The sequence below is a fragment of the Colletotrichum higginsianum genome, chromosome 2, assembly GCF_001672515.1.
Source record: "Colletotrichum higginsianum IMI 349063 chromosome 2, whole genome shotgun sequence".
Taxonomy (NCBI): Eukaryota; Fungi; Ascomycota; class Sordariomycetes; order Glomerellales; family Glomerellaceae; genus Colletotrichum; species Colletotrichum higginsianum.
The window spans coordinates 4334375-4358259 of NC_030955.1; the positions used below are offsets into that span (position 1 = coordinate 4334375).

Here is a 23885-nt window from a genome sequence, read left to right on the forward strand (position 1 = left end):
GATCCGTCCGCATCGTACCGAATTTCATGTTCGAGTAGCCAAGCTTCATGTCATTCTCGTTTCCAGCAAGCTGGTGTTTGGCCGACTTGATGGCGGACACGACTGTGGACATCGCGGGCGGCTTGTCGACGGCATCGCCGCGTGACTGGGGGTTGATCTCCTCGACCCCCTCCTCTTCGTATTGTTGGCGGCGACGATTGTCTGTGCCGCTCATGTTGTAGGTTTCTTCGGTATCTTTTTCTCTGGTCGCTTGAATTTTTGCGACGGTGGTGGTGGTGGTGACGACGGTAGTGGCGGTGGTGGTGTTTGGTTCAAAGGAGTCTCGATTTTTTTCTCTGAATACTGAAAAGATAAACAACCTACTTTGGGTGGAAAGGACTTGACCCACTTTACAGAAGGTTGTCTTTGTCTAAAAGGAATGTGCAGTCAGCCGATATGCCAGCGTGCAGCCAGACTGTATGCCTTTCTCACATAGAGCTCACCAGGCATCCACAGTGACAAGTATACCGAACGTCGCTCAAAGGGGCCAGTGACTAGACCATGACAACTTTACTGTCAAGGTGACTGGGGAACAGACGGGATCATCTAGTTTAAGCAATCCAAAAAACAGTCATTGATTATATAGACAGCTATTCAAGTCCTACACTCGGGTTCAGGACCCCCCTGGCTGCTCCTTTAGGAACTCTCTCTTGCCAAAGACAAAGAATTTTTGCTTGTCTTTGCGGTTGCATCTCACCTGGTAGCATTGCTTCTTAGGATCCTCTTTGTGCAGACGGCACTGTCTTTGCGTGTTCGACAGCTTGTCCGGCATCTCGCATTCGACGTCCTCCAAGAGTTGGTCGAGGCAGTAGACGCCGGGCTCAGCGGCGGCGAAGAACGAATTGATGCGCGGCCAATGCGCATCGTCAGCAACATGGTCGAAGAGGATTTCTATGACGCTTAGGCATGGGCGACTACATTCACAGGAAGCGGCCGACTTTTGCTACGTGATTAGATATAGGGGTTCAGTGACATGGAAGCTTCATTGACCTTGGATGCATGGCCAGAGATGTCGGCAGGGACAACGTTAAGGAAATCCGCAACTGCGCCAGTGTATTTGAGTAGTCCGGTCTGGCAAAGCTCGGCTTTTCAATGGGCTGGGGCTAGCCGACAGAGCCGGGTTTGTCAGGACCGCGAGATCGCCGAGGGGTGTATCACGATTGCGACGCTCACAGAGGGGAGATTGAAACAGTCAAACAACGCAGCCCATCATGTCACGGGAAAACCAGGTCAAAACAACTTTTGTACAAATTTCTACCACACCTGTTTAAAACCACAGTCCTTGCAACCTCTAAAGAGGTGCACCTTCATATCGCCAGAGACATCGTTCTGGAAAGGGCCTTTACTAGAGACATCGTCTTAAATGGCGACTGTCGTATACTGCTCGACTACCTTCTTGCCCATCGCTCCTTATCAAGGTCGCTGTTGCCAAGGACAGTCTCCAGGTCCTTGGTTTCAGGATCTCGGACGAGCAGACTCTGATTCTCCGAGTCCTTGGAGTAGTCATAGAGAAACCATGGCTGACGGAACTTGTTTTTGGGCTTTGTCATTTCGAATCCGAAGCGCAAGGTCCAGGGGAATCCCGCCTGTATCAAGTAGTCCCACCTTTCGTCGTGGGCCATCAAGACGAGTTGTCTCCAAGACCGCGAAGTTCTGATGGATGGCTTGTTGGCCCTGCGGAACACCAAGACGTAGCACCATTCGCGGTGGGTAAACTCATTGGCCCGCGGACAATTGTCAACGGCGTGAGACTTTGTGTTGCAGAACACACAGCCAAATATGTCGCCTCTCTTACCTGGCCACACGCAGTCCAGGAGCTGATGACCCCAGGCAGAACAGTTCCCGCATTTGACGTTGGCATTTTCTGCGTCTCTCTTGAGATGGGAGGAGCCTTGGTTGTGGGAGGATGCGTGCGGACGCGGCTTCCTCTTCGGTGGGACCTGTGCTCGCCGAGCGCCAGGCCGGACCGAAGCCTTTTCAGGTGGAGCGGGTCGGGACGGACCTGAGATCCCTCGAGACGTGGCATCTGGCCTGAGCTTTGGTCGCAGTTCCTCGCGTGGAATCGCCGACGGCATCCGAGAAATGGACTCTGGTCTGGGCATTGGCTCCCACTCACGAGGCATCATCGTCCCAAACTGATAGGGGCGAGACATGGTCGCTGGCCTGCGAAGTGGCTCCCAGTCGTCGTGATGCATTGTTGACGCCGCACGAGAGGTTTGGGATGGTGGGCTTTCGAGTCGAAAGGACAGCGATCGTCTGAACCGATCATTGTCTGTTGAGACGAGAAAGGCCGGGTCAAGAGTTGCGACGGGCTCTCGCTTTATGGTAGGCTCGACCGATATGGCTGTCTCAGGTTGCATGGCCGGTTGAGACCGGACAACTGATTGCGAAAAGGCAACTGGCTCAGACGAGATGACTAGATCAGACGAGATGACTGGCTCAGACGAGATGACTGGCTCAGACGAGATGACTGGCTCAGACGAGATGACTGGCTCAGAGGAGGCGACTGGCTTGACGGAGTCTGGAGCAGTGCTTGGATTCGGGACGATACATATCATACCGGAGACAAAACCATCGGAGCCTGTGGTCATCCCTAGAATCATCTCAAGCATCGCTTGAGACTGCTCGCGAGGGCCGTGAAACGCAAAGATGTCGTCTGAGATGTGGTCCACGACGGCCTTCTTGCGCGGGCGCGGATTGGTGATTTTGACGAAGCTGACGGAGTCTTCGTCGTCGTCAGCCACGACTTGCAGACGTCCAAAGGTTGGTATCTCCCGTGGAGCAGCAGACGACGCATTTCGCGCCCGCTTGGCGTCTTTCTCACTCGACGGGGAGTGTGCTCGCTTTGTACGCCGAGGCGCGTTGGTGTCGTTTTCTTCCATGGCGATTGTCTGCAGAGTAAGTACACGATCAATGCAGGTTAGAGTGAGGGTAACTTACTTTTTTCTTCGTTGGCGAAGAAAAATTGCAATCGTCGAGATGAGTTTTGCTGGTGCGTGTATGAGCTACAGGAGTGAGAGACACAAGAGGTTATGTTAGCCAGGCAGCCAGGGCCTCTTCAAAAGTAGAAGGAGCGGACCCACTTGGTGCCATGCAGCGTGCCTGCCGGCTCCAAGCATGCACATCACTCGGTTATCTGACAGCATGGAGCCGGTGACCCACTCGAGTCTCTGACATCGTACCTGCCTACCTTATAAGTCAAATTACCATCTGCTTCCTTCAACAATTATCGAACTTGGTCTTGTGGTAAGAAAGGCCGCTTGTGATAGCTGCAGCTAAAATCATTTGCCAAGCTTCCCAGGTTCAAATCCAGCAAACTGGATTTCGGTTTTTTTTTTACCTTGGTTGTCTCACTCGCCAATCTGACAGCGGCACGGGCCGAGACCCACCTTGCGCTGCATGTCTCGAAGACAACAACTCGGCCTGGCGGCGGCAGCAGTGACGTGCCTTTTTGTGATGACACTGACTTTTAAAAGGACTAAGAGTCGGCGAAATCAATCTCATCGACGAGATGGAGCTTCCGCCGTCACTCCACACGGTTTCCCCTTTGCGGACGAACACTCCTGATGATTGGGTCGCAAGGTCAACTTGCCCGCCACAGGACGCGCCACACAACCAACTTTATTTGGACCTCCAACTGCAAAACGTATGCTAGATTCAGCCGCTGAGGAGCGCCCCGGGACTTGAACCGGAGCAGATTGCTTAAATCAAAAAAACCTGAGCAGGTTGCGTAGATAAAGAAACGAAGCCCGCCATAGCCGGACTCGACCCCGGGCAACTTGGCCACCATCGGTGGCGGCGATTATGAGCAGTCTTTCACCGCTCGATCAGGTCCGCTGATTGTTGAGAACAGGTCTGGTGGTTTGTTCTATAAGGGGCTGGTGCACCATTCCGCCTCATGATTACGTACGTCGCGGCCAGGTGGGAAACAGGCAAGAGCGGCGCGGGACGTGTCTGCAGCTTGCGCCCCCCACTTGGCTCGCTGCAATGTGGCATCCATCTCAGCCAAAGTGAATGTCCACTCAGTCAAGGCTGCTTCCATCACAGTCAAAGTGAATGTATACTCAGTCAAGGCTGCATCCATCTCAGTCAAACATACAGCATCAAACATACAGCATCAAATATACAGCATCAAACTTATTCACCCATCACTCCATGTCACGTCATCATGTCCCTCTGCAGTCCGTGATCCATCGCACCTAAACCATCCATCACACATAACACTGAGGAGGCCGGAGGTGCTCCAGCTGCAGCCCGCGATCTGCCATCCACGTCTTCACAATCCAGGCCGGGATCCACGTGGGATTGGTCAGGGCAGTACCCCGCTGAAAGCCAGCTGAAGAAGTCCCGATGATGAAGGCTTCGCCGCTCGGCTCGGCGGAGTACGACTCGCCGGCAAAAAAGCCCGTCGCCAGGGACAAGGTGTGCACGTAGACGCCACACGTCCAGGGGGCGAACATGTGCGGCAACCCATCGGAAAAGGTTTCCTTGTAGTCGGCGTAGATGAGGCGGTGGATCCAGCACTCGAGCATCGTGGTTCGCACAAAGTCGACGTCTCCCTGCGTCATCTCGCGGGTTCCTCTTCTATCAGAAAGGGACGCGGTAGCTGTGTCCACGCAGATTTCCTTGAACCCCATGCGGGTTGCAAGTGCATCGCTCGCCACGGCGAGGTCGATGGTGACCCATTTGGTCGCGGGGGTCCAAGAGTGCGAGCCGGGCACGATGGTGCCTCTGTCATACTCGAGCTTCGTACGGCGGTAGAGACCCAGCGTAATCCACAGCGAACCCGTGGCGGAGACGCCCGGCGGGATGCCGTAGCATTCGTTGTCGATATCCTTGGCGATTGCCGCCGGCTTGATGCCCATTCTCATCTTGACGGGGTGCCGTTTCCTGTCATATTCGACCAGCACCTGTCCGCGTCTGTTGGCGGCGACCAGAATGGCCCCGATGTCGAGGATGGCGTCGAATGCCTCCGTGGACGTCTGTCCGGTGTTGGCCGCGAGGAAGTGCGCGATCGAGAAGTCGTAATCGACGTGAGGCAACCACATTGCCGTCCGAGCGGCTCTTTCGACGGGCGCCACCGCGAAGCCTCCCGGGTGGAAATCGGACGGCTGGACGAAGCCAGCCAGCTGGAGCCGGTGGACTGCCGTCTCCCAGCGGTGGTTGTCGGTGGACAAGATGCGCTTCAGCCTGTCGAGGTTGGTATGCGGCAGCTTGGAGAAAGCCAGGGCGATGATGGAGGCCATGTGGATATCTTCGAACTTGCGGGCATGCTCCGCCTGATGCAGCTTGTCTCGCGAGACGGGGGCGTGCACTGTCACCTGCGCGGGGTCCACGCCATCGGCGTAGGCCATCGCCACCTGGTCCCTGATGGCGGCCATCGACGGGACTTTGATAACGGAGACGACGACCTGGCTGAAGCAAGGGCTCCAAGTGTCATCCAAGTGAGTGTCTCCAAGCACCAGGTGACGCACCGGCGGGAAGGTCTTGTCCTGAGACATGACATGGGCTAGGTGACGGGGGATGACTGCGACCGTGATGTTCTCTGTCTCCACCGTGTCGTTGGAAGCAAGCCTGATGGCCGATCTCAGCTTCTCAGCGTGGGGGCCAACGACCAAGACGGTGGTGTGCCGGTCGGCGTCGTCGGCAGGGAGCGCGGCATGGTCCTCGACGATGCGGCGCGCAAGCTTCGTCAGCTGGCCTTCTTCTGAAAACGGGCTGCCGTACACTGCCCACCGGAGCCTGTCGACGCTCTCGCGGGCTGCCGGCAGGCGCATCCTCATCGTCGACACCCCGCCCCTATCTCCGTGTATCGACATGATCCTGCTAAATAAGGGATCCCAGGGCGCCGACGAAAGCCAGACGACGTGCAGCCGGTGCTGTCGGGCCGAAGCCCACCGTTCGCAGAGGCACGACAGATCGATCATGGCGGCGCAGAATGCGGCGTCCCACTCCTCATGCACGTCGAAGACCAGGATCGCCGGTTTGCCTTCGTATTGTCGAAATGCCTTTTTCAAGTCCTTCGGAATGGTTTCGACGGTGATCTTGAGACTTGTGCTTGGGTTCGAGGCATCGCCCAACCCGAGTCGCTCCCGTACCGTGAGGGTGGTGTTCGGCCGTGCCAGCATGTAGGAGATGTTTGATTCCTCGCCGGACGCTGCCGCCGCGTCCCGCAGCGTCTTGACCACGTCGGCCCTCATGATGGGCTCGAATCTGAGCGGTCCCTGGACGTGCGCGAACGAAACGAGGCGATCCGCGTTGAACCAGCCTTGGAGCATGTCGCTTACATGTTGTGAGTCGGTGCAATCGACCGTGGGTGTTTTCTTCGCTTTTTTTGCTTTGGTTGCCATTGTCGGTTTTTTGGAGATTGACGTTGATAGATGTGTGCGTGGAGGAGGTTAGAGATGAGAGTAAACAAAAGACGAGAAAGCTAAAAGGGGAGAGGCAGGCACGGCAGTCTGTCACCGCGTATGAGCCCATGTACCCGCCGGCCTATTGGGATACCGAGGAAGGCAGGAGCTTCGAAAAAGGGTGCCCAGGAGAGACAGGCGGTATGCAGTTGAAGGCTGCAGAAATAAAATGTTGGAAGGGAACGACGTTTGCAGAGTGCACTTACACAGGCTGGGATGCCAGCTGTTTGGTTGGGCTGGAGGCTGGGCCCGGCAGCAAGAATCTGTCTGTGACGGTATGAGCATACCCTATGAGCCAAATTGGGATGGGATCCTTTCAACAATCAACGAACTATGGTTGAGCGGTAGAAGACGTTGTCTGATCGCCGCCCTTGGCCACCCATGGTAGCCAAGTTGTCCCAGGTTCGAGTCCGGCCATGTCGGGCATCTTTTTGTCATTTTTCTCCACGCCACGCACCGTCACTTCCAGTGCCATTGATCTACGAGCGAAGCCAAAGCTCGCAGACTTTTGGCCTCACGGCGAGTGTCAAAGTCGCTGTCGAGGGGTCTTACAAGTTGGTCGACTTACTGACCGTCGAGCCACTGAAGAAGGACTCTATGGAATTTACTACACATTGCGTCGTAAACAACCATCAGATCCGTCCTGCCTCGCGCATCCAGCAAGTCTGTCGTCAAGGGCAGAGGTGAAGTCACAGTGACTGCATCCGGCACCCACGCGGACACCAACATGGCGGACCCCTTGACACCACCTTCATAGTAAGGTGAGTGGCAAACGTCTGCGAATTTGGTCGAGCGGTTTCGAGGACTACCCGGAATTGCCGCCGCCAAATTGCGGCCAAGCGGCCCTGGCTCTAACCTGGCAAAGTCGGGTTTCTTTTTGCCATTCCGTGTATGACAGATGTGTCCGAACACACAAAGGTGTGCATACTCGCAGCAGCGACCACAACGAATGCAAGTCTGAGGAGCAAATACAACTCCGTTTCCCAATGAATGAAAGTTCGATGCCGCTTGTTTCAGTGTCTAACAGTTTATACCGACGCACTAATAGCATGCCAACCCTCTTCCTGCCTCCAACGCACGCACGCCACTGTCGTGCAAGGCATATAACATAACAAGTGTGCGAGATCCGATATCCACCGAGGCATATCCAACTGCCCATTGCAATCCGGCTTCTTGTCGCTAAACGGCGCCTCCCAGGAAGCAAGATATCGTAGGGGGGCCGATCCCAGGCTGGCTTGCGACTTGCAGCACGTCGGCACAAGCTTGTCATCGGGGCCAGTTTGCTTCCGGCCGTGGACGTGCAGACGCCCCGACTGCCCCGCAACTCGCGATCTGTTGGCGGGGCCAATCTGCTCTTCAGCCCTAGCGGCAAACACCGACGTGCAGATGCCCTGATGACTGAGAAACGGCCAAACTCGGCGCCGAGCCGGGTCGCAAGTACGGTTTGTTGCGTCGAGTCGGCGTAAACCTGGACCGGAACAGGCCGGCACGGGTTGTGTTGTGGTGATTCTTTCCCATCATGACCCTGCACTCAGGGATGCGGGACCACGTCAACAGCCTGCCGTCCCTCGTACTCCACTTGTTCCCTCGTACTCGCCTCGCTCTCCCGAGAGTACGAGATTCAATCGTCCCGCTGCAGGCCACTTTCTGAGCTAGCGGCTACACGGCAAGTGGTGTCAAACCTTGTGTTTAAATTTTGTGGGTATCGGGACGACGACATAATCAACAACTAGTCACCTGACGAATGCCCATCAACGATATACTTGGTAATCTTGGGAACAGGTGGGTTCGGTCCGTCCCCGGCACAGCTCGTAGCTGACGTCGGACACAATTTGGCTCCGTGAGGATGCGGCTCCACGCCTCGATATGGTTCCGTACACCTGAAGAAGGAATGTGACGGTAAGGAAGGATTTTACAGTGAGCAACGAATCCAGGACGCAAGATGGCTAGCTGTTCCCGCATGAGAATGCATATAAGAGTCCTCAATCACCAACAACTCGGATGTCTTGGACGTTTGGTATCGACCAGCTTCATAGCCTTGTCTACTTGTCTCTAATCAACTCCAAAATGCGTAAGAACATCGCCATCATTGCCGCTCTTTCGGCACAGTGCCACCAGGCCGTTGCGTCGGACAAATGCAGCCTGAGGGTCGAGAACTTTGTCAACCAGGGCCTGTCTCTGGACATGGTGTCGTCACTCATCATCGGGTCCGAGGCTGCGGTCGTCATCGACCTTCCACTGGCCGTGGCCCAGGCCAACCTGCTGGCGGCGTGGGTCAAGAACACGACCGAGAAGCCGCTCGTGGCAGCCTTTACCACGCACAACCACCCGGATCACTATCTCAGTGGCCGAGCCTTCCTGGACCACTTTCCCGAAGCCAAGCACTACGCAACAGCGGAAGCCGCAGCTTGGATACAGAACGAGGCCGAGAAGAAGGTCAGTTGCCGACGAAGCCCCTCTACTTTCTCTGCCCTTTGCTTATTCTGACGTTGCATGTGCGCACTGCAGACCGAATACTGGTCGTCAGTCTTTGGGGAGGGCGTCATCGCGCCGAGCCCGGCCATCCCCACCCCCTACAACCACTCGTTCTTTGTTCTTCCCGGCGACGAATCCTGCCCCGTGGAGATCATCAGCTCAATCGGCGGCGACACGATTGACGAGGCCATGTTCTGGATCCCAAGCAGCAGGACCCTGATTGCAGGGGACGCTGTCTACGGCCACCAGATGCACGTGTGGCTGGCCGACCTCCTGACCCCCGCTCTCACCGCGTCCTGGCTCGCGACCCTCGACTTCGTGGCCAAGCTCCAGCCGCGCCGAGTTGTCCCCGGTCACGCGCTGTCTGCAGACACCTTCAGCGCCGCCGAGGACATCGTCCACACCCGCGACTACGTGACGTTCTTCCAGAAGAACATTGAGGCCAAGGGCGCCGACTTCTACCTGCCCTCCGAGATTTCGACTCTGATCGACAACAGGTTTCCCGGTCTCCTGAACCTGTCATCGTCGGCCACGTCACGCCAGCTCCTCAACATCTCGGCCGAGAATTTCGGCAGAGGAGGCACGAGGCAGATTCACTACTTGGACTTGTTAGCCTTCAACGACACCAAGACGCTGGAAGGCTGGCAGCTGTAAAAGAGTCTGGGGCGGGACTTGATCGTCGACTCCAGACGGGTTCCTGTTCATGCAATTCCGGAGCAAGACGCAGTTTTGATTGTGTCACTTGGAGAGTCATCTGGACGATGTCGCGATCCTCTTCAGGAGTTGTCTTATTTATTCTACATTAGTCTTGGATAGTATAACCCCTAGTCTTCGAAGCCCTCAGACTATTGATTCTCCACCCTGATTCCTTCCTTTGGGTCTCCGGCGCCCGTTGCTGCCCCTTTCTATTGCGGCCTTGATTTCCCCTTTCGAGTCTTCCCCTTTTCAGGCTTCCCCTTTTCGGCCTTCCCCTTTTCGGCCTTCCCCTTCCGTCTCCCCCCCGACGACGATTCTTCTTCAGAGTTACCGACATCAGGCCTGTTACGGAAATTGGGCCAGTTTTCGTACGAAATAGGATTCTTATAGGGTAGCTCGTTCAAAGTTTTGTAACAGCGCGCAGAAGTCTTCAAGACGTTTTTCTGCACCATCCAGGTCGGTATCAGTATCTGGATATTGTTTTCGTGGCCGGACTCGACCTGAGACATCCGTATGGCTGAAGATGCGTGTTCCTTCTTTGCCAACTGAGACTGCACATAGTCCGCAATGTTCTCCTCAGTCTTATAAGTCAAAGCACCCACTTTTGGGCCACCCCCACATATGGGCCACCCAAAAATGAGGGTATTCCCATCGACACCAGTATGTTCAATTAACTATTGACTGCACCTAGATGCCACCACAATACAGCTTTCAGCCTCACTAGGTAAATCAGCCTCGCTGGACTCATCTGTGATATCCTCTTTATCGCCAGCCTCAACCTGAGCCTTCTGGATGTCTTTGATGTTGGCGAACTTAGTGTTTGGGTTGATCTGAACTGCCTTCCTTTTCCTTACTGCAGTGTTGGTAACTTGGGCCTGCAGAAGCTCCAGCTTATGCTGGGCAGTGGCCAGCTCATAGGCCTGCTCGCTGAAGCCTTTTTTCACCTTCATGAAAAGGAGGCGTTGGGTATGCGCATCATTATCCAACTCTGTGAATAGCTTCAGTTGGCCAGACAGATCCTTCATCTTCCTTGGCGTCGACCATGCCACTGCAGACGACGCAGATGCCCATCCTTCAGCTTCCTTGCCCCTAGACTGCCCTTTGCTGACCTGATCTGACGATGCTGATGGCTTTGGTGTTGTTGGGAGTAGGAGGGAGCTCATCAGAGGCTTCGCCATAGAGACAGGCCATAACCCTGTCCATTTCCAACCACTTCTGATGTTCTGCATCGTCATACCTGCAAGGGCAGCCTTATAATAACAGCCTAGGAAGTTCCTCTTGCCTACAATAGTAGAGTCATTCCATAGACTAAGGTATCCAAGCTCCTTCCTATAGGCTGCCTTAAGAGGGCTGAAGACTGCTTGATCAAGTGGCTGGAGGACATGGGAGGTGTGTGGCGGTAAGAACAATAGATGGATGTTGTTTATATAGCACAACCACATAAAGTCAGTCGTTGTGTGGCTCCCATGCCCATCCAGGATCAATAGTCTAGCCTCCTCCTTATCCCCCTTGCCCTGAGGGACAGTCTGAGGGATAAACACCTTCTGCAGCCATTCAACTGCAGTAGCATCTGTTGTCCAGCCATTTTCAGTTGCTGTGAATTGCCAGCCTTCATAAGGGCTAAGATCTAGAGGAAACCACTGCTGCTGGACTGTCTTACCCTTATATATAATAAGGGGATGAAGTCTGTGGCCTAGGGCAGAGATGCATTCAATAATAGACACCCATGCCCTTGATCCAGGCTGTTTCTTGCGGATAGACTTCGCCTCAGACATCCCCAGCACCAGCCCATTAGATCCCTGGCCCTCAAGGATACCAGTCTCATCCATGTTATATCTGTTGGCTGGTTTGATGCTGATGATCTCTGGTATGGCGAGATGCTTGAACCAGTCCCTGATGACCTCAGTAGATGCCCCATTAACACGTCTTGAATCAATAGGGCAACTTCTCTTGACCTTGACTGATGGATTCCTCCTTATAAAGGCCTGGACCCAGCCTCTCCCTATAGGTTGGGTATCCCCTATGGCATGAAGGATTCTTTCTGCAAAATGCTTCACTTGTTGATGGGTTGGAGGAAGCCCAAGGGCATGCTGGATTCGCACCCATTCAGCCAACTTGGCCTCCTGGCTCACTGTGAGCCTCTGCAGGTCAGAAAATGCTGCTGCCCTTGCCTGGGTGCCTTGAAGACGATGCTGAAGGGTAGACCTTGGCACACCATACTGCTGGGCAGCCTTCCTGACACTCTGACCGTTCGAAATGGCCTCAAGCGCTTGATTGACTTCATTTTCTGTATACTGGCTCATAATGCCTAGAATAAGGTGCCCTAAAAAGATGAGGCCATTTGCATAAGGTTGGAAAAAGATGTGATAGTTTGAAGTTGGAGGAGGATGAAGGAGGAGGTTGGTGATGAGGCATTTTTGGGTGGCCCATATGTGGGGGTGGCCCAAAAGTGGGTGCTTTGACTTACCAATAGGCTTTAGGGATCCAGACTTTCGGTGCAGCAACAAGCTGTTCTCTCTCCGCCTCAACGTAACACCACCTACACGGCATGTCAACATACTTGAATCGCCCCTGTTTTGTCAAAGACTGATGCTTTTACATACCAGTCGTCTCGATTGCCTTGATAGCCATGTAGCGCCACTGAAAGGTAAACACCATAGCCAATTTGGGCCAAACCCGTAAGTTTTGCTTTTTCGTCAAATTCGGTTTCACGGAAGATGTTTTTCCCCTTGTTGATTCGGGCTGCTTCAGCCTGTTGGTGGTTAGTTGGGTTTGCACGCCGGGTGTGTGTGTGTGTGTGTGTGTGTGTTGCCGACGCACCTTATTCACTTTTCGGTAGCCGAGAAGTATTTCACTTGCTAGTGTGAGATTCGCAAGGCTGAGAAGAAGAAGCACCAGGTGCTTCACGCTGATCGACCCCATGCTGAGCTTCAGCAATCGGTAAACAGGTGGGAAAACAAAGGAACAACACAACCGAGAGCCAGACGTAAAGATGTTCGCTACCAATCCTACTGAGATGTAGGAGACAGTAGGCGGCGCTGCATTAGTAGATTGGCAATACTGGACGCAGCCAGCTCAGAGAAGCAACGTAGATATATATACCACATAGCGCCTCAGTTAAGCCCAAGAACGTGTTTGATTCATTCATTAAATGTTAAAAAAAGATGCAATCTACACCTGCATTAGAGGCCGTGGACGATTTGATTGTCCTGGGAGATGAAGACATTTCGGCTCACTCTACTCAGAGGAGAAGCAGCTCAAGGGCTGATCCGACAGGGATACGGTTCATGCGGACGATGTCGGTCCTACAAGTGCGCTGAGGAGCGTCGGCTGCTGCGGGTACTTTGTATGCATAGAGCACGGCCTGGGCGGAGTTGTCTGCGGAAATGTTGATAGGCACGTTGGCTGCTCCCTGCCGTACTGTGGCATGAACACAGCCGTCGGCTACTACGATGTGTGGCTGAGGGCAAAAGTTTATGCCCCTGTTAGGTATCTTTCTGGCTGCGATCAAGCTGATCTAGCCAGATACCTAACACACCCATCGCCATAGTATGTGAGTCTTCAGCCACTCAGGGCGCGAACCCAAGCTGTCTGTGGACCACAGCCCTTTCAACTTACCCGATATACCATAGTAAGTGTCTACCAGGATGGTGACAGACCCTGGGATACCCTCGCTGAAGTAAAACCGACCCAATACTGGGTACGTTCGTTACTCGCCAAAAAGGCATCCTCGGGCCATGGTTTGCCCTACATACACGGGATAGATGCCACTCGGTTATGTAGATCTACTGCAGGTCCAGCAAATTACCCGGAGCAAAAATAAACCACAGCTATACCCACTCGCTATGCCGCTGGTGACAGGACGCTCGTCTACGTCAACCAGCCGCAGATCGGCCGCACTCGTGACACCCCAATGACCTTGACACAAACTCATGCACTGACCGTGGCCACACTTGAGGGAACGACCGCGGGCGACGCCACAGACAATGAAAGCATGTGCTGTCAGACCCAAAAAAGGCCGCGGACGTACGGTGCATGCCTTGGGGGATGGTGGTCCAGTAGTAGAAGAAAGCTAGAGGCAGTAACAGGCACGCACGGCGGATCATTTCAATGCGTCGACGGAGTCGCAATGTGCGAGAAGCTGCGCGGGCCATGCATGTGAACCTGCTGCTACCGGGTTGTACAGTCGAGAGACGGCGACAAACCTGAGGGGCGAAGCGGTCGGCGTCGCCGGGTTGCTCTGTGGCGCGGCGTAGAAGTCCAACGAGACGGGTTGCTTCGTGGCGCGGCAAAGAAGTCCGACAAGACGGGTGGTTGCGGTGAGGCAACTGGTAAGGACGCGCTCGGCCCATTTCGTCCCAATTACATGGGAAGGCTTATTACTCAGTATATCCCAACGTAGGGTAGGGGGCGTCGTAAGGACTTAGGAGACGTGTCGGCAAGGCTAAAGTGATGCGGCAAAGGGGGGGCCGAACGCCAAGTTTTTCGCAAGCTTCCACCCGGCATGATCCTAACCGCGGGAGAAAGGTTAAAAACCAACTTCCAACTGCCGCGGCGAAACTAACTTTCCCTACCTGTATAATCAATCATGAACTATACTGTACAAGTTCTGAAACGGCGCTTGATCTCTCTTTAGCGGGTGCGGTAGGTTTAGACTAGGACGAGAGCCACCGGATGCTGACTCGAGACAGGAAATGAGACCCTCCACGGTGCTTCTGAGCGCCTCCTCGGTCTCGGTTTCCATGACTGGCTGTTAGGTTGCTGTATTCAACCAGGTCCAAACCCAGGTCGGAAGCGGGTGAGTTTCCCCCGAGACGGGTGGTTACATTTTCTGGTCGGATCGATACCTTACTTTGTACGTGACGGCTTCATGCGGGGTGGATGTGCTCTACAGTCCTCGTCGTTAGAGTCGTGCACAGACCACACAACAAACTCTTAACAAGTACATTGTATGGATAGAGTTTGCGCTTGGATCTTAAATATGCCCTTTACGTTACATCTCTTAGGGAAATTATTACGCCTAGAATGTGAACAGTAGCCATCAACTGCCAGCAGGTGTGGATCCACTTGCCTACAGAGTACAGGTACACTTACTTGCATAGTCTCACACACTGTGAATTTTCCCTAAGGAAGGTTCAACCATGAAGAGACACACTTGATCATACCTGCCTTTTGCCTTTTGTTTTACTTGTTTCCTGCTTCCTCACCCTCACATGCTACAGCCGTGTAAGTCAGCAGCCCCTTTACTGGCCTTCAGCCTAGCGTCATGTGGAGCTACACTGCACTGCTGTAGCCTTCGGCCCAGCCGTTGCACAGCCTATTACACCTGTCAGCCTGCAACAGGCGGCCAGGAGGGCCGTGCCAAATTAGGTGCACCCTCTTTAGCAGGCGAAGAGTGTGTTGTGCGCCCTCCAACGTACGAGTATCTGCCAAGCACCTAGCACTCAGTATCAAGGTCCGTGTCAAGCGTATGAGGGGGTTTACAGCGCCGGTGTAGACGGAACATCGTTGCTCGAACGAAACTGCATGCTTGGTTATCTCAACATCAAGGCCAGGACATCACGCCCCCTCCAATTGCACTCCTTCACTCACCGGGTTTATCTTTGTCATTCCGTGCAAGACAGATGTAGCCGTGCCAAAACACACACACGCACTCCCCACGCGCGCCGACTTGTTCTCGTAGTCGCGTGGGTGGCAATTCACGCGACGGGTCGCCGGACGTGTCGTCGCCTCACGGCAACCGGGGCGAACAGCCAATGGAGAAACATCCGAACAGAGACCGCCAACCACGGCAACCAGAGACGAAGCGACGGACGTCCAGCTCGGCAGCCGAAAGCAAGACAGGTCTTCCGAGGCATTCCACAGCACACGCGACAGCATCGCCAATGAGCAAAAGTTCCCCCGAGCATCCGGGCCACCAAAGACTTGGAGCCGAGCAGCAACGGCTCGAAAGCCCGACACCGCCGTATCTCCGAAGACGCCATTCTAGGCTGCCATCCTCCATCCACTACATAAGACTGTCGACGACATCCAAATCCATGCCCTGCCCATCAATCGGCTCACTTGCTTGAAGACATAACTTACCGACCGGACAACAGCTCACCACCCACACCATGGCCACACATCCCGACCCCGCCGAGGTGGAAATGGCCGCGGCTCCGGGGCCGCCCCGGGCCACATCAACGGCGGCTGCTGCAAAAGACGGGGACCCGTTCCTGGTAGACTTTGCGCGGCCCTACGACGCCGAAAACCCTCTCGACTGGCCGGCGGGCCGCAAGTGGATGGTGACCGACGTGCTCTCGGCCACGGGCTTCAACCGCATCATGGTGTCGACCATCATGGCGCCCGCGCTGACCAACATCGCGGCGGAGCTGGACATGACGGCGACCGAGTCGGCCATGGCCCTGTCCATCTACCTCCTCGCGACGGCCTTGGGCCCCCTGGTCATCGGGCCGCTATCCGAGATCTACGGGCGGCAGGTCGTGCTCCACGCGTCGAGCGCCTGGTTCCTCGTCTGGAACGTGCTCTGCGGGTTCGCGACGACCAAGGGGACGCTGATCGCCGCCCGCTTCCTCGCGGGGTTCGGCGCCAGCGCCATCTACGCCCTCGGGGGCGGGGTCCTCGGGGACATTTGGCGGCCGGAGCAGAGGGGCCGGTCAATGGGCGTCTACCTGCTCATCCCGCTGCTGGGCGCAGCCGTCGGCGAGTGCCCCGTTCGTCCGCCTGTGAGCGGTGTGACCCGAAGCTGACCTTGTGCCCGCAGGTCCCATCATCGGCGGGTTTATAGCCGCCCGCACGACCTGGCGCTGGATGTTCTGGTCGACGTCCATCTTCCAGGCCGCCATGATCTTCGTCTCGCTCTTCAGCTTTCCCGAGTCCTACGGTGCCCTGGTGCTCCGGCGCCGCGCCGCGCGGCTTCGCAAGGAGACCGGCGAGGCCCGCTACCGTACGGCGGGCGAGCGGCTCGAGGCCGACAGGTCCCCGTCGGACGTCGTGGGCCGGGCCCTGACGCGGCCTCTCCGACTGCTGCTGTTCCACCCCATCATCCAGGTCACTGCCGTCCTGTCCGGGTTCAACTACGGCATCATGTACGTGACGCTGTCGACGTTTTCCGACCTGTGGAAGGGCCAGTACGGGCAGTCCGTCGAGATCAGCGGGCTGCACTACATTGCCTGTTCCCTGGGCGAGCTCGTCGGGTCGCAGGTCGGCGGGCCCATGATGGACTTCCTATACGGGCGTCGGCAGCAGCCCACGCCCGAGTCTCGGGTCATGCTGATGTTTTTGGGCATCGTGCCCGCCTGGGCCGGGGTGTTGGCGTACGGCTGGACGGCGCAGTACCGTCTCCACTGGCTCCTCGTCGACGCCGGGGTCGTTGTCATGATGTTTGGGATGCAGCTGAGCGGCATGCCCGGTGAGCCCCTCCCGTCCCCGGACCGCCTTCGGGCTGCAAGCTGACCAACGTGCCCGCCAGCGACGGCGTACGTTATCGACACGTACGGGGAGCACACGAGCAGTGCCATGGCGGCCACGCAGTTTGTCAAGAGCCTGACGGCCTTCTTGTTCCCCCTGTTCGCCCCGAGCATGTACGGCGCGCTGGGATACGGGTGGGCGAACAGCGTCATGGCCCTGGCGGGCGTGGCCATCTCCCTCCCGCTTCCCGTCTTCCTCTGGCGGTACGGAGCCCGGCTGCGCGCCAGAGCGTCGTCGACGTACTGAAGTCCGAGTCGCGGCATGGCGCACGGGATCGAGACGGGCTTGTCGTTGGTCTGTGTGCATGGCTGTTGGATGTTGGAGGACTGGCGACTGCTCAGCGACGTAGAACAGCACAATAGCCGAAAAGTTGCATCATCTCCGATGGCCATGGAGCACACCGGTTGGATACGAAATGCATGACGATGATCGTTTCCCGGTGAGGGGTCGCTGGTCAACGTTCACTGGCCTACTTATTACGACCTCGAGAGGGACCCCGTCTTGGCCACGCAACCCAGTGGCCGCCGGTTCATAATGGCACGGCTCCAGCGTCCAGCGTCCAGCCACACGAGGCGCGGCCGCAATCCATGGTCTACCAGTCAACGGGCGATGAACCGGTACAAGCACCTTCCTATTCGGTAGCTGGATTCCACGGGGGCGGGTAAAACAAAGAAATCGGTGCCTTGCGGGGCAAGACGGAGACGGAGGAACGGAAAACGTGGAACCGCATACAGAATGGAGGACTAGACGACCTAATCCGCCCAACCACGCACTCGACGCCCGCAGCCTTGAACCCACATCCGTACGGTGGCCTCTCGACACCCGTCACCCTGAAACCTCCACCAGGCGTCACGGACGATGCGGTGCGGACGCCAACACGAGCAGACTCGCCGTTTTGGAGAGCACCTGGAGAACGCCTCTACAGCTCCTCGTATACCCGAGCCGGCCACACTCTCCAAAGGCTGGAGTGCTGCCACGAGGCGCAGATGGTTGGCGACGACGAAAGGTGGACGACCCGAGCACCCCGGCCGCTGGTTTTTCTTCAAGCCGACTTCAGACAGAGTGCCGGTTGGTGCTCGGGCGTGATTTGCTCCCTACGCCTCCCCTCCCCCCTCTTTGAGCCGCAGAGGCACTGCACCGCCAAGTTGTGCGCTCGGAGAAATGGCTGCATTTCGAACCTTCCGCGGAGGGCTGAGAGTGGTTGGACGGGCAGAGATTGGGCCCTGCGATCCACAAAGACGATGTTAGACGGGATTCCAGAAACCGTTGGCGGAAGGCATGGCGTCGAGGGTGCCACCTCCACCACCGGAAATTCCACGGTGCACCACGCCTTGTTGCGGTGTTGCTTGCAGAGGGCGGTGATTGGTGGCGGCGGCCGGCGGTTTTGCCGATGTGAGACAGAGGATGCGTTGGCGGCAGGCCTCGTTGGCCGGTGCCGGTCCCGACAGACTGTCACCGGACAGTGCGGAGGTGAGATGCGGAAATGAGTACGAGGCCCGCCGGAGCGAGTGCGCTCGGCGTCGTGAAATAGGACGAGGGGGCGGCACCGCCGTTGTTGTTGGCGAGATGCCTGCGGGGTGCTAGATGACCGTATCAGACACCGACCGAGGCAGGCAGCCAAATTCCGTGTCCCACGTCTTCTACCGCGGCTTGTCTCTTCTGGTGCCAACATGCCGGCTGCTGCGGGGGAAGCGACCAAGCGGTGGGCGAGTGCGAGGGCGAAACGCCGCAACGGCCGTATCCTCGCGGGGTTTGGGGCGAGGCCAACTAGGTGGACGTCAAAGGAGCGACGCTCGTGGCTTTCGTCGAGGTTGCGTGTGGCTGCGTGTGTCCGCGTCGCTGTCGGAGCTAGATTGACGGGATGACGGATCCGTCGTTTAGCGCGTGGTCGGAGGAGGGAGCCCTGAGCTGAGGGCCCCCCCTGCCAAAACCTCGAGCGTGAACACAATCACCAACAGCAGAGAACCAACAAGAGTGGAGGAGGGGCGGGTCGACGGTTGGGACATGGACACCAGGGGGGGGAGGAAAGCGACGTCGCGGTGTAGGCGGGCCCAGTCCGAGTGCGAGGAGCGCGGCAGGGGCCCCTGTATCCAGGGAGGAGTTTGTCTTCCGTTCGAAGATCCGTTCGGCGTTTGGCGTACTCGGTCCTCTGTCGATTCCCAATTCCCATCAGCGCTGTTGGCCCCTTTGGCTCAGTGGCTCAGTCTCAGCTAAGCAGCATTCGTGGGTAGGATCGCCGGTGCACCGCCTATGGCTGATTCGACGGCAGCCCGTAGCATAGCACCTCGGCCGGATCGATGAAGCATAAGGCCGCCCAAGGCAGCGTACAACTTGGTCTGCAATCGCCCGTTGGCGGCCAGAACCACCGACTCGGTTAGCGGACGCGGGCGTGGAGGGACCTACCAATGTGCCATGAGGTGGGGGCGCACGACCCGTCAAAAGCAAAAAAAGACCACCGCGGCAAAACTCAAACGGACGACAAGCGAGACATGCGAGCGGCCCAATATCCAGGTACTCTGGGCCGCACGCGAGGGTTATCCGTAGATATGCACGATATGCGCAACTTTGTCCCCGCCGCTTCACCCTGGCTGGCCCGTGGCCCCCTGCTTCCCATCGGCAATACCATGGCTGACAAGCAAACGAGATTCCGGAGTGAGTCGGTGTCACATCTTTTTGCTCGACACCCCCCCCAGCGTCCCAAAGCTGTAGAGCTGCAAATGGCGGCCGCCCTGGTGTGTCAAACCCCGGCTTCGTAATCTGGCTTGGCCGCGGGTGATTGGTTGCGCCAGTGCGAGCATCGGCGGGCATCGAGGCACCGCACATGCGTGTGCCACGTAGAAACATCGACACCACGGTCGTGTTCGACGCCGTTCAGAGGCTTGCCCCGTGTGCGACCGGCGGAGGCGATGGGTCGGCCAAGAGGGCGTTGCAAGCACCGGGTGGCCGCCGGGCTCGCCCACGGCGCGGAGGGGCTTCGGACTCGGAACATTCCGTTTCAAGCCCGTCGCTGCCAGAGAACGAGAAGCACACACAACCCGTGCTTCCTTTGCCGGCCATGATGCAAAACGGCGCATCGGCAGTGCCCGGGCCGTGCAGTGCTCGAGGCGCCGGCGGGAGCACGTGGGCTGTGCCGGTACGAGGCAACGGCGGATGGGATGGTGCTGATTTGTCAGGAGCAGCAACCCTACTTGTCGCAGCGTGACGCTGGCTTATCAAAGAATGAGAAGCGAGGCCGAGTATTGTCGGGGTGCCGACGGAAGGGTTTGGGCACGTAGGACTTCGGGGTGTTATGCGGTCCCACGGCGCGGATGGGCCTCTCGGTCATCGGAGGAGCAAGCGGAACGGGGCTGATGCCTCGATTGAGACGGCATGTTTGCTCGAGGGTCAAAGGAGCCAACAGGGCAATCTTATGGTGGCTGTCCGGGGGGAGTGTCGTTTGAGCAGGCGCGAACGGGCAGCAGGAGCCAGATGGAGCGGGCCGAGCAGGACCAAAGGCCCCTGCGAGTGATCCAGTCGTCCTTGGCTGTCGGGGATGACCGGCAGAGAGGTGTTGTGGTGTCTTGGACGATGGAAAAGGGATGCTGTACGTGCCTCGAGTGAGTTGATCACCCCGTCCAAAGTGGCGAGGCGATGGGCTGGCGTGGGCAGTGGTCGATTGAGCGTTGGCAGCCGACACCAGGGATGGGCGACCTGATCCAAACCCACGCAAGCTCAGTCAGCGTCAACAGAGGGGGCGGGCGTGGCGGGGGGCAGCGAGGAGAGGCGAGGCCAGGCGAGGCCAGGCGAGTCGGAGATGCGCAACCATGGTCGCCGAACTGGATTCCAGAAGCGTAGTCGTGTGTCGGTCGACGCAGGAGGAGGATGGAGGCGCCCCCGGTTACAATCTCCTCGGCCGGTCCAACAGAGGCAGGTCGCTTCCCAGGGGGACTGCAGATGGTGCATCTGTTCTGCATTAGTCGTCCATGCCACCACCCAGAAACATGAACCTGAGAGACGGGAGCACCAGGGCAGCGGGCTCCCCATCGCACGTGCAGTGGCGCGGGAAGACATGAACACAATCGAGGCCATTGTAGCCATGAATCCTTTGTATTGCCTTGTGTAACCTCGAGTTAGGGTGCCCGTCGTTTTTGTCGACGACTCGACGCGAGAGAGGAGAATGGGACGGCCGACGATATGCCAGATGAGACTCGGGCGCGGGCCACCTCTATTCGAGCCGGAGCACCTCGCCTCACTAAAAAAACGTGTAGGCATGGTCCCTGGCGCCAATCGTCGGCCGCTATGGGTGCACCCGTGGTTTAGCGGGCCCTTGAGGATAGCGCATCCCCGCAAAGTCGACGACAGACGTCGTGTGCGTCGTCCAACGTGCTTGTTACGCCTGTTCGTTCGTGTACACAGTAGAGACGCAGCTGTTTTGTATGTCAAGAGACCAGGTAGAGTCTGGCGATGGTTATGCAGCGCGACGGGGGGCCGGGCCACCAACACCATGGTGTTATATCGGTCAACCACAGGCAAAGCTGCAGTTCCGGCGACATGGCTAAGGGTGCCTGATTCGCCAGCAGTTTGTCTGCGCGATCTGCACGCCAATGGAGACTTTGTTTTGTAGTGCATGTTGCACAACGCCCGCCCACTGGCCCAGCCTGCAAATGCACCCCCCCCCCCAATCTGCACTTGCGAGAGGCGACCGAGATGATGATGTCGATGGATGCTGCTGCAAGACGGAGGCTGGTACGAGAACCTCAGGCATGAACGAGTACGTATTCTTCCTGTGCTCCCACCCTGTCCAGCGTTGGCCGCTCCTTCCCTCAGCTTCTCCTCTTCTCCGTCCAATGAAAGCCGTCGCCAGATAGCCAAGCGGTACGTACTCGGCGCCAGAAGCAGGCCGGCCTCTCTCTGTGTTCTATCTGCCTCGATTTTTGTTCCCTTTTTCCATTCCGCCGTTTCCCACGCACCCGTCTCTCTGTTTTCCCAGCTGGACGGTGGCCGAGTGCGATGCGGCACCCTCCCAGACAGACGCCTCTCGAATCTCGAGCCTTGACCACTCACCAGCGAGAGTCCCGCTAGCCACCACCACCCCAAATCTCGCCCTCCTGTCTTGTCCTTCCCTGGCCGGATCCATGACCCCGGTCCTTGTCCCGGTCGCCGCACCCTTGCCTGCAACTCCTGGGGGGGTGTCCACCTCCAAGGCCATCCGTTTCCGCGTCCCGTCTACCATGTACGGATCACAACCAGTCATTTCATCCGGGTCCTGCCACTGGGCGAACTCCTCCCGCGGTTCTCTTCTCCCACGCACGGAGGGACTGCTGACTGACAACACAACTCGGGCAGACGAAAAGAACAATCGTGCTCGTTGCCCGCCGCCCGCCGCCCGTTGCAACTCGCAACTCGCAACTCGCAACTCGTCCTCTGACGTGCCGTCGGTGTTGAATCCTGCTTGGCGAGCGCCCATCCTCTCGTCTCCCCTCGCTTACCACCCTTCGCGTCCAACAAGAAAGCCCACAACGTCCAAAAAAGGACCCAAGGGGCCCAATTTCTCTCCCCCATCCATCACATTGTCCGACGTGGGGCCTGATCCCGGTCTCCCCTCGACAAGACAAGACAAGCCAACAATGCACCTGGTGTTTTGCGGATGCCGCGTCCCTGATCCTCGCCCGCCCTCGCCCTCGCCCTCGCCCTCGTCCGCACCCTCTCCCTCTCCCTCTCTTCTTTCCCTCCCCTCTCACGCTCGACGTACGGGCTGAGCGAGCGAACAGGGAATCCGAACCCCAGCGTGCACTCTTCTGGCGCCGCAAGTCGACGCTGCAATTGCGTATTGGCCCTGCTCGCTTGTCAACTGCTTCATATACATACGTGCCAGTGATCCCTCGCCCCGCCGCATTGCCTCTTTCTTCACTCTACCACCCGAATGTGCTTCGCTTCCTCACGCCGTACGCCGCACGCCGCACGTCGCACGCCCTCGCCCTCGCCCTCGCCCTCGCCCACGCCTATTCGACACGCTGCCCGGCCTGGCCTGACCCGACCGGCCAAACACACAGCTCGCCCCCCCCTCGCTCACTCACAGTCACATCGTTGATTTTGTTTTGTTTTGAACATTTTTATTCCCCTTCCTGCATGCAAGGCGACGCCCTCGATTCGTCTCTCCCGCTTTTTGAGCGCCGTCATCAAACTAGCAATCCGCTGGCTAAAACCTTGACAAGGATCTTCCCAGCTCGACCCTCGTCACCTTTGCCCGTACGATAACTAGTAGAACCGTGTCTCGACTGCGCCGGCCTGGACTACGAGAGAGAAGAAGAAGAAGAAGAAGAAGAAGAAGCAAAAGAGAAAAGGGAACGAGTTGTCTCTGTTCTGTTACGAGACGTTTGCCCACGTTCGTCCGCCAAGCCGCGAGGAGCCATCCGTCAAGACACGGGCACAAAAGAGCCCCTCCCTGCTACCGCCCGTCTGCCCATTCATCTTCGGCATCCAGCATCCTCCTCACCTCCAGCTTTCTTGACTAGTCTCGCTCGATCTTTGTTCCTCCGCAGAGACTCCCAATGGACGTGGTCTGACCTGCATCCCACCATCCGACGCCGTTTCTCCGTCGTCGTCCAACCAGAACCAGGCCATCCGAACCAGCCATTCCTCGCCTTCCTACGCGCCGATCGTAACGAGCGCATCCGGAGCGAAAGTCTCTACTCCCTCCCCCCGTCTCTCACGCTTCACTCGGCCAAGGGCTGAGGACGGATCTGAGACGTCTCCACCCACTGGTGAGTTGGCTCCGAGCGCCACATCTCAAGCCGAGAACGTGGATTTTGCAGC

At 57.2% G+C, this 23885-nt stretch overlaps 8 protein-coding genes across 8 annotated transcripts; 4 read left to right on the forward strand and 4 right to left on the reverse strand.

Annotated features, from left to right (window-relative positions):
- Nucleotides 1-1427: 1427 nt before the first annotated feature.
- Nucleotides 1428-2921, reverse strand: CH63R_03013 (uncharacterized protein; the record flags this gene model as incomplete). The annotated part of the gene is made up of 1 exon (XM_018297988.1): nt 1428-2921. One exon carries the CDS (start codon nt 2919-2921, stop codon nt 1428-1430), a length of 1494 nt encoding a protein of 497 aa, XP_018162804.1.
- Nucleotides 2922-4250: 1329 nt separating this feature from the next.
- Nucleotides 4251-6317, reverse strand: CH63R_03014 (uncharacterized protein; the record flags this gene model as incomplete). The annotated part of the gene is made up of 1 exon (XM_018297989.1): nt 4251-6317. One exon carries the CDS (start codon nt 6315-6317, stop codon nt 4251-4253), a length of 2067 nt encoding a protein of 688 aa, XP_018162805.1.
- A 2199-nt stretch (nt 6318-8516) lies between these two features.
- Nucleotides 8517-9578, forward strand: CH63R_03015 (Metallo-beta-lactamase domain-containing protein; the record flags this gene model as incomplete). Its single annotated transcript, XM_018297990.1, has 2 exons — nt 8517-8885; nt 8958-9578. The coding sequence occupies 2 exons, from the start codon at nt 8517-8519 to the stop codon at nt 9576-9578; spliced, it is 990 nt and encodes a 329-aa protein (XP_018162806.1).
- Nucleotides 9579-12861: 3283 nt separating this feature from the next.
- CH63R_03016 (uncharacterized protein) lies at nt 12862-13972 on the reverse strand (the record flags this gene model as incomplete). Its single annotated transcript, XM_018297991.1, has 5 exons — nt 12862-13040; nt 13239-13316; nt 13376-13405; nt 13461-13538; nt 13651-13972. The coding sequence occupies 5 exons, from the start codon at nt 13970-13972 to the stop codon at nt 12862-12864; spliced, it is 687 nt and encodes a 228-aa protein (XP_018162807.1).
- Nucleotides 13973-15733: 1761 nt separating this feature from the next.
- CH63R_03017 (Major facilitator superfamily transporter) lies at nt 15734-17336 on the forward strand (the record flags this gene model as incomplete). Its single annotated transcript, XM_018297992.1, has 3 exons — nt 15734-16352; nt 16384-17031; nt 17092-17336. 3 exons carry the CDS (start codon nt 15734-15736, stop codon nt 17334-17336), a joined length of 1512 nt encoding a protein of 503 aa, XP_018162808.1.
- A 998-nt stretch (nt 17337-18334) lies between these two features.
- CH63R_03018 (uncharacterized protein) lies at nt 18335-18762 on the reverse strand (the record flags this gene model as incomplete). Its single annotated transcript, XM_018297993.1, has 2 exons — nt 18335-18660; nt 18726-18762. The coding sequence occupies 2 exons, from the start codon at nt 18760-18762 to the stop codon at nt 18335-18337; spliced, it is 363 nt and encodes a 120-aa protein (XP_018162809.1).
- An 817-nt stretch (nt 18763-19579) lies between these two features.
- On the forward strand, nt 19580-20292 carry CH63R_03019 (uncharacterized protein; the record flags this gene model as incomplete). The annotated part of the gene is made up of 3 exons (XM_018297994.1): nt 19580-19742; nt 19784-19862; nt 19929-20292. 3 exons carry the CDS (start codon nt 19580-19582, stop codon nt 20290-20292), a joined length of 606 nt encoding a protein of 201 aa, XP_018162810.1.
- A 1441-nt stretch (nt 20293-21733) lies between these two features.
- Nucleotides 21734-23804, forward strand: CH63R_03020 (uncharacterized protein; the record flags this gene model as incomplete). The annotated part of the gene is made up of 4 exons (XM_018297995.1): nt 21734-21815; nt 21875-21944; nt 22060-22817; nt 23335-23804. 4 exons carry the CDS (start codon nt 21734-21736, stop codon nt 23802-23804), a joined length of 1380 nt encoding a protein of 459 aa, XP_018162811.1.
- Nucleotides 23805-23885: the final 81 nt, after the last annotated feature.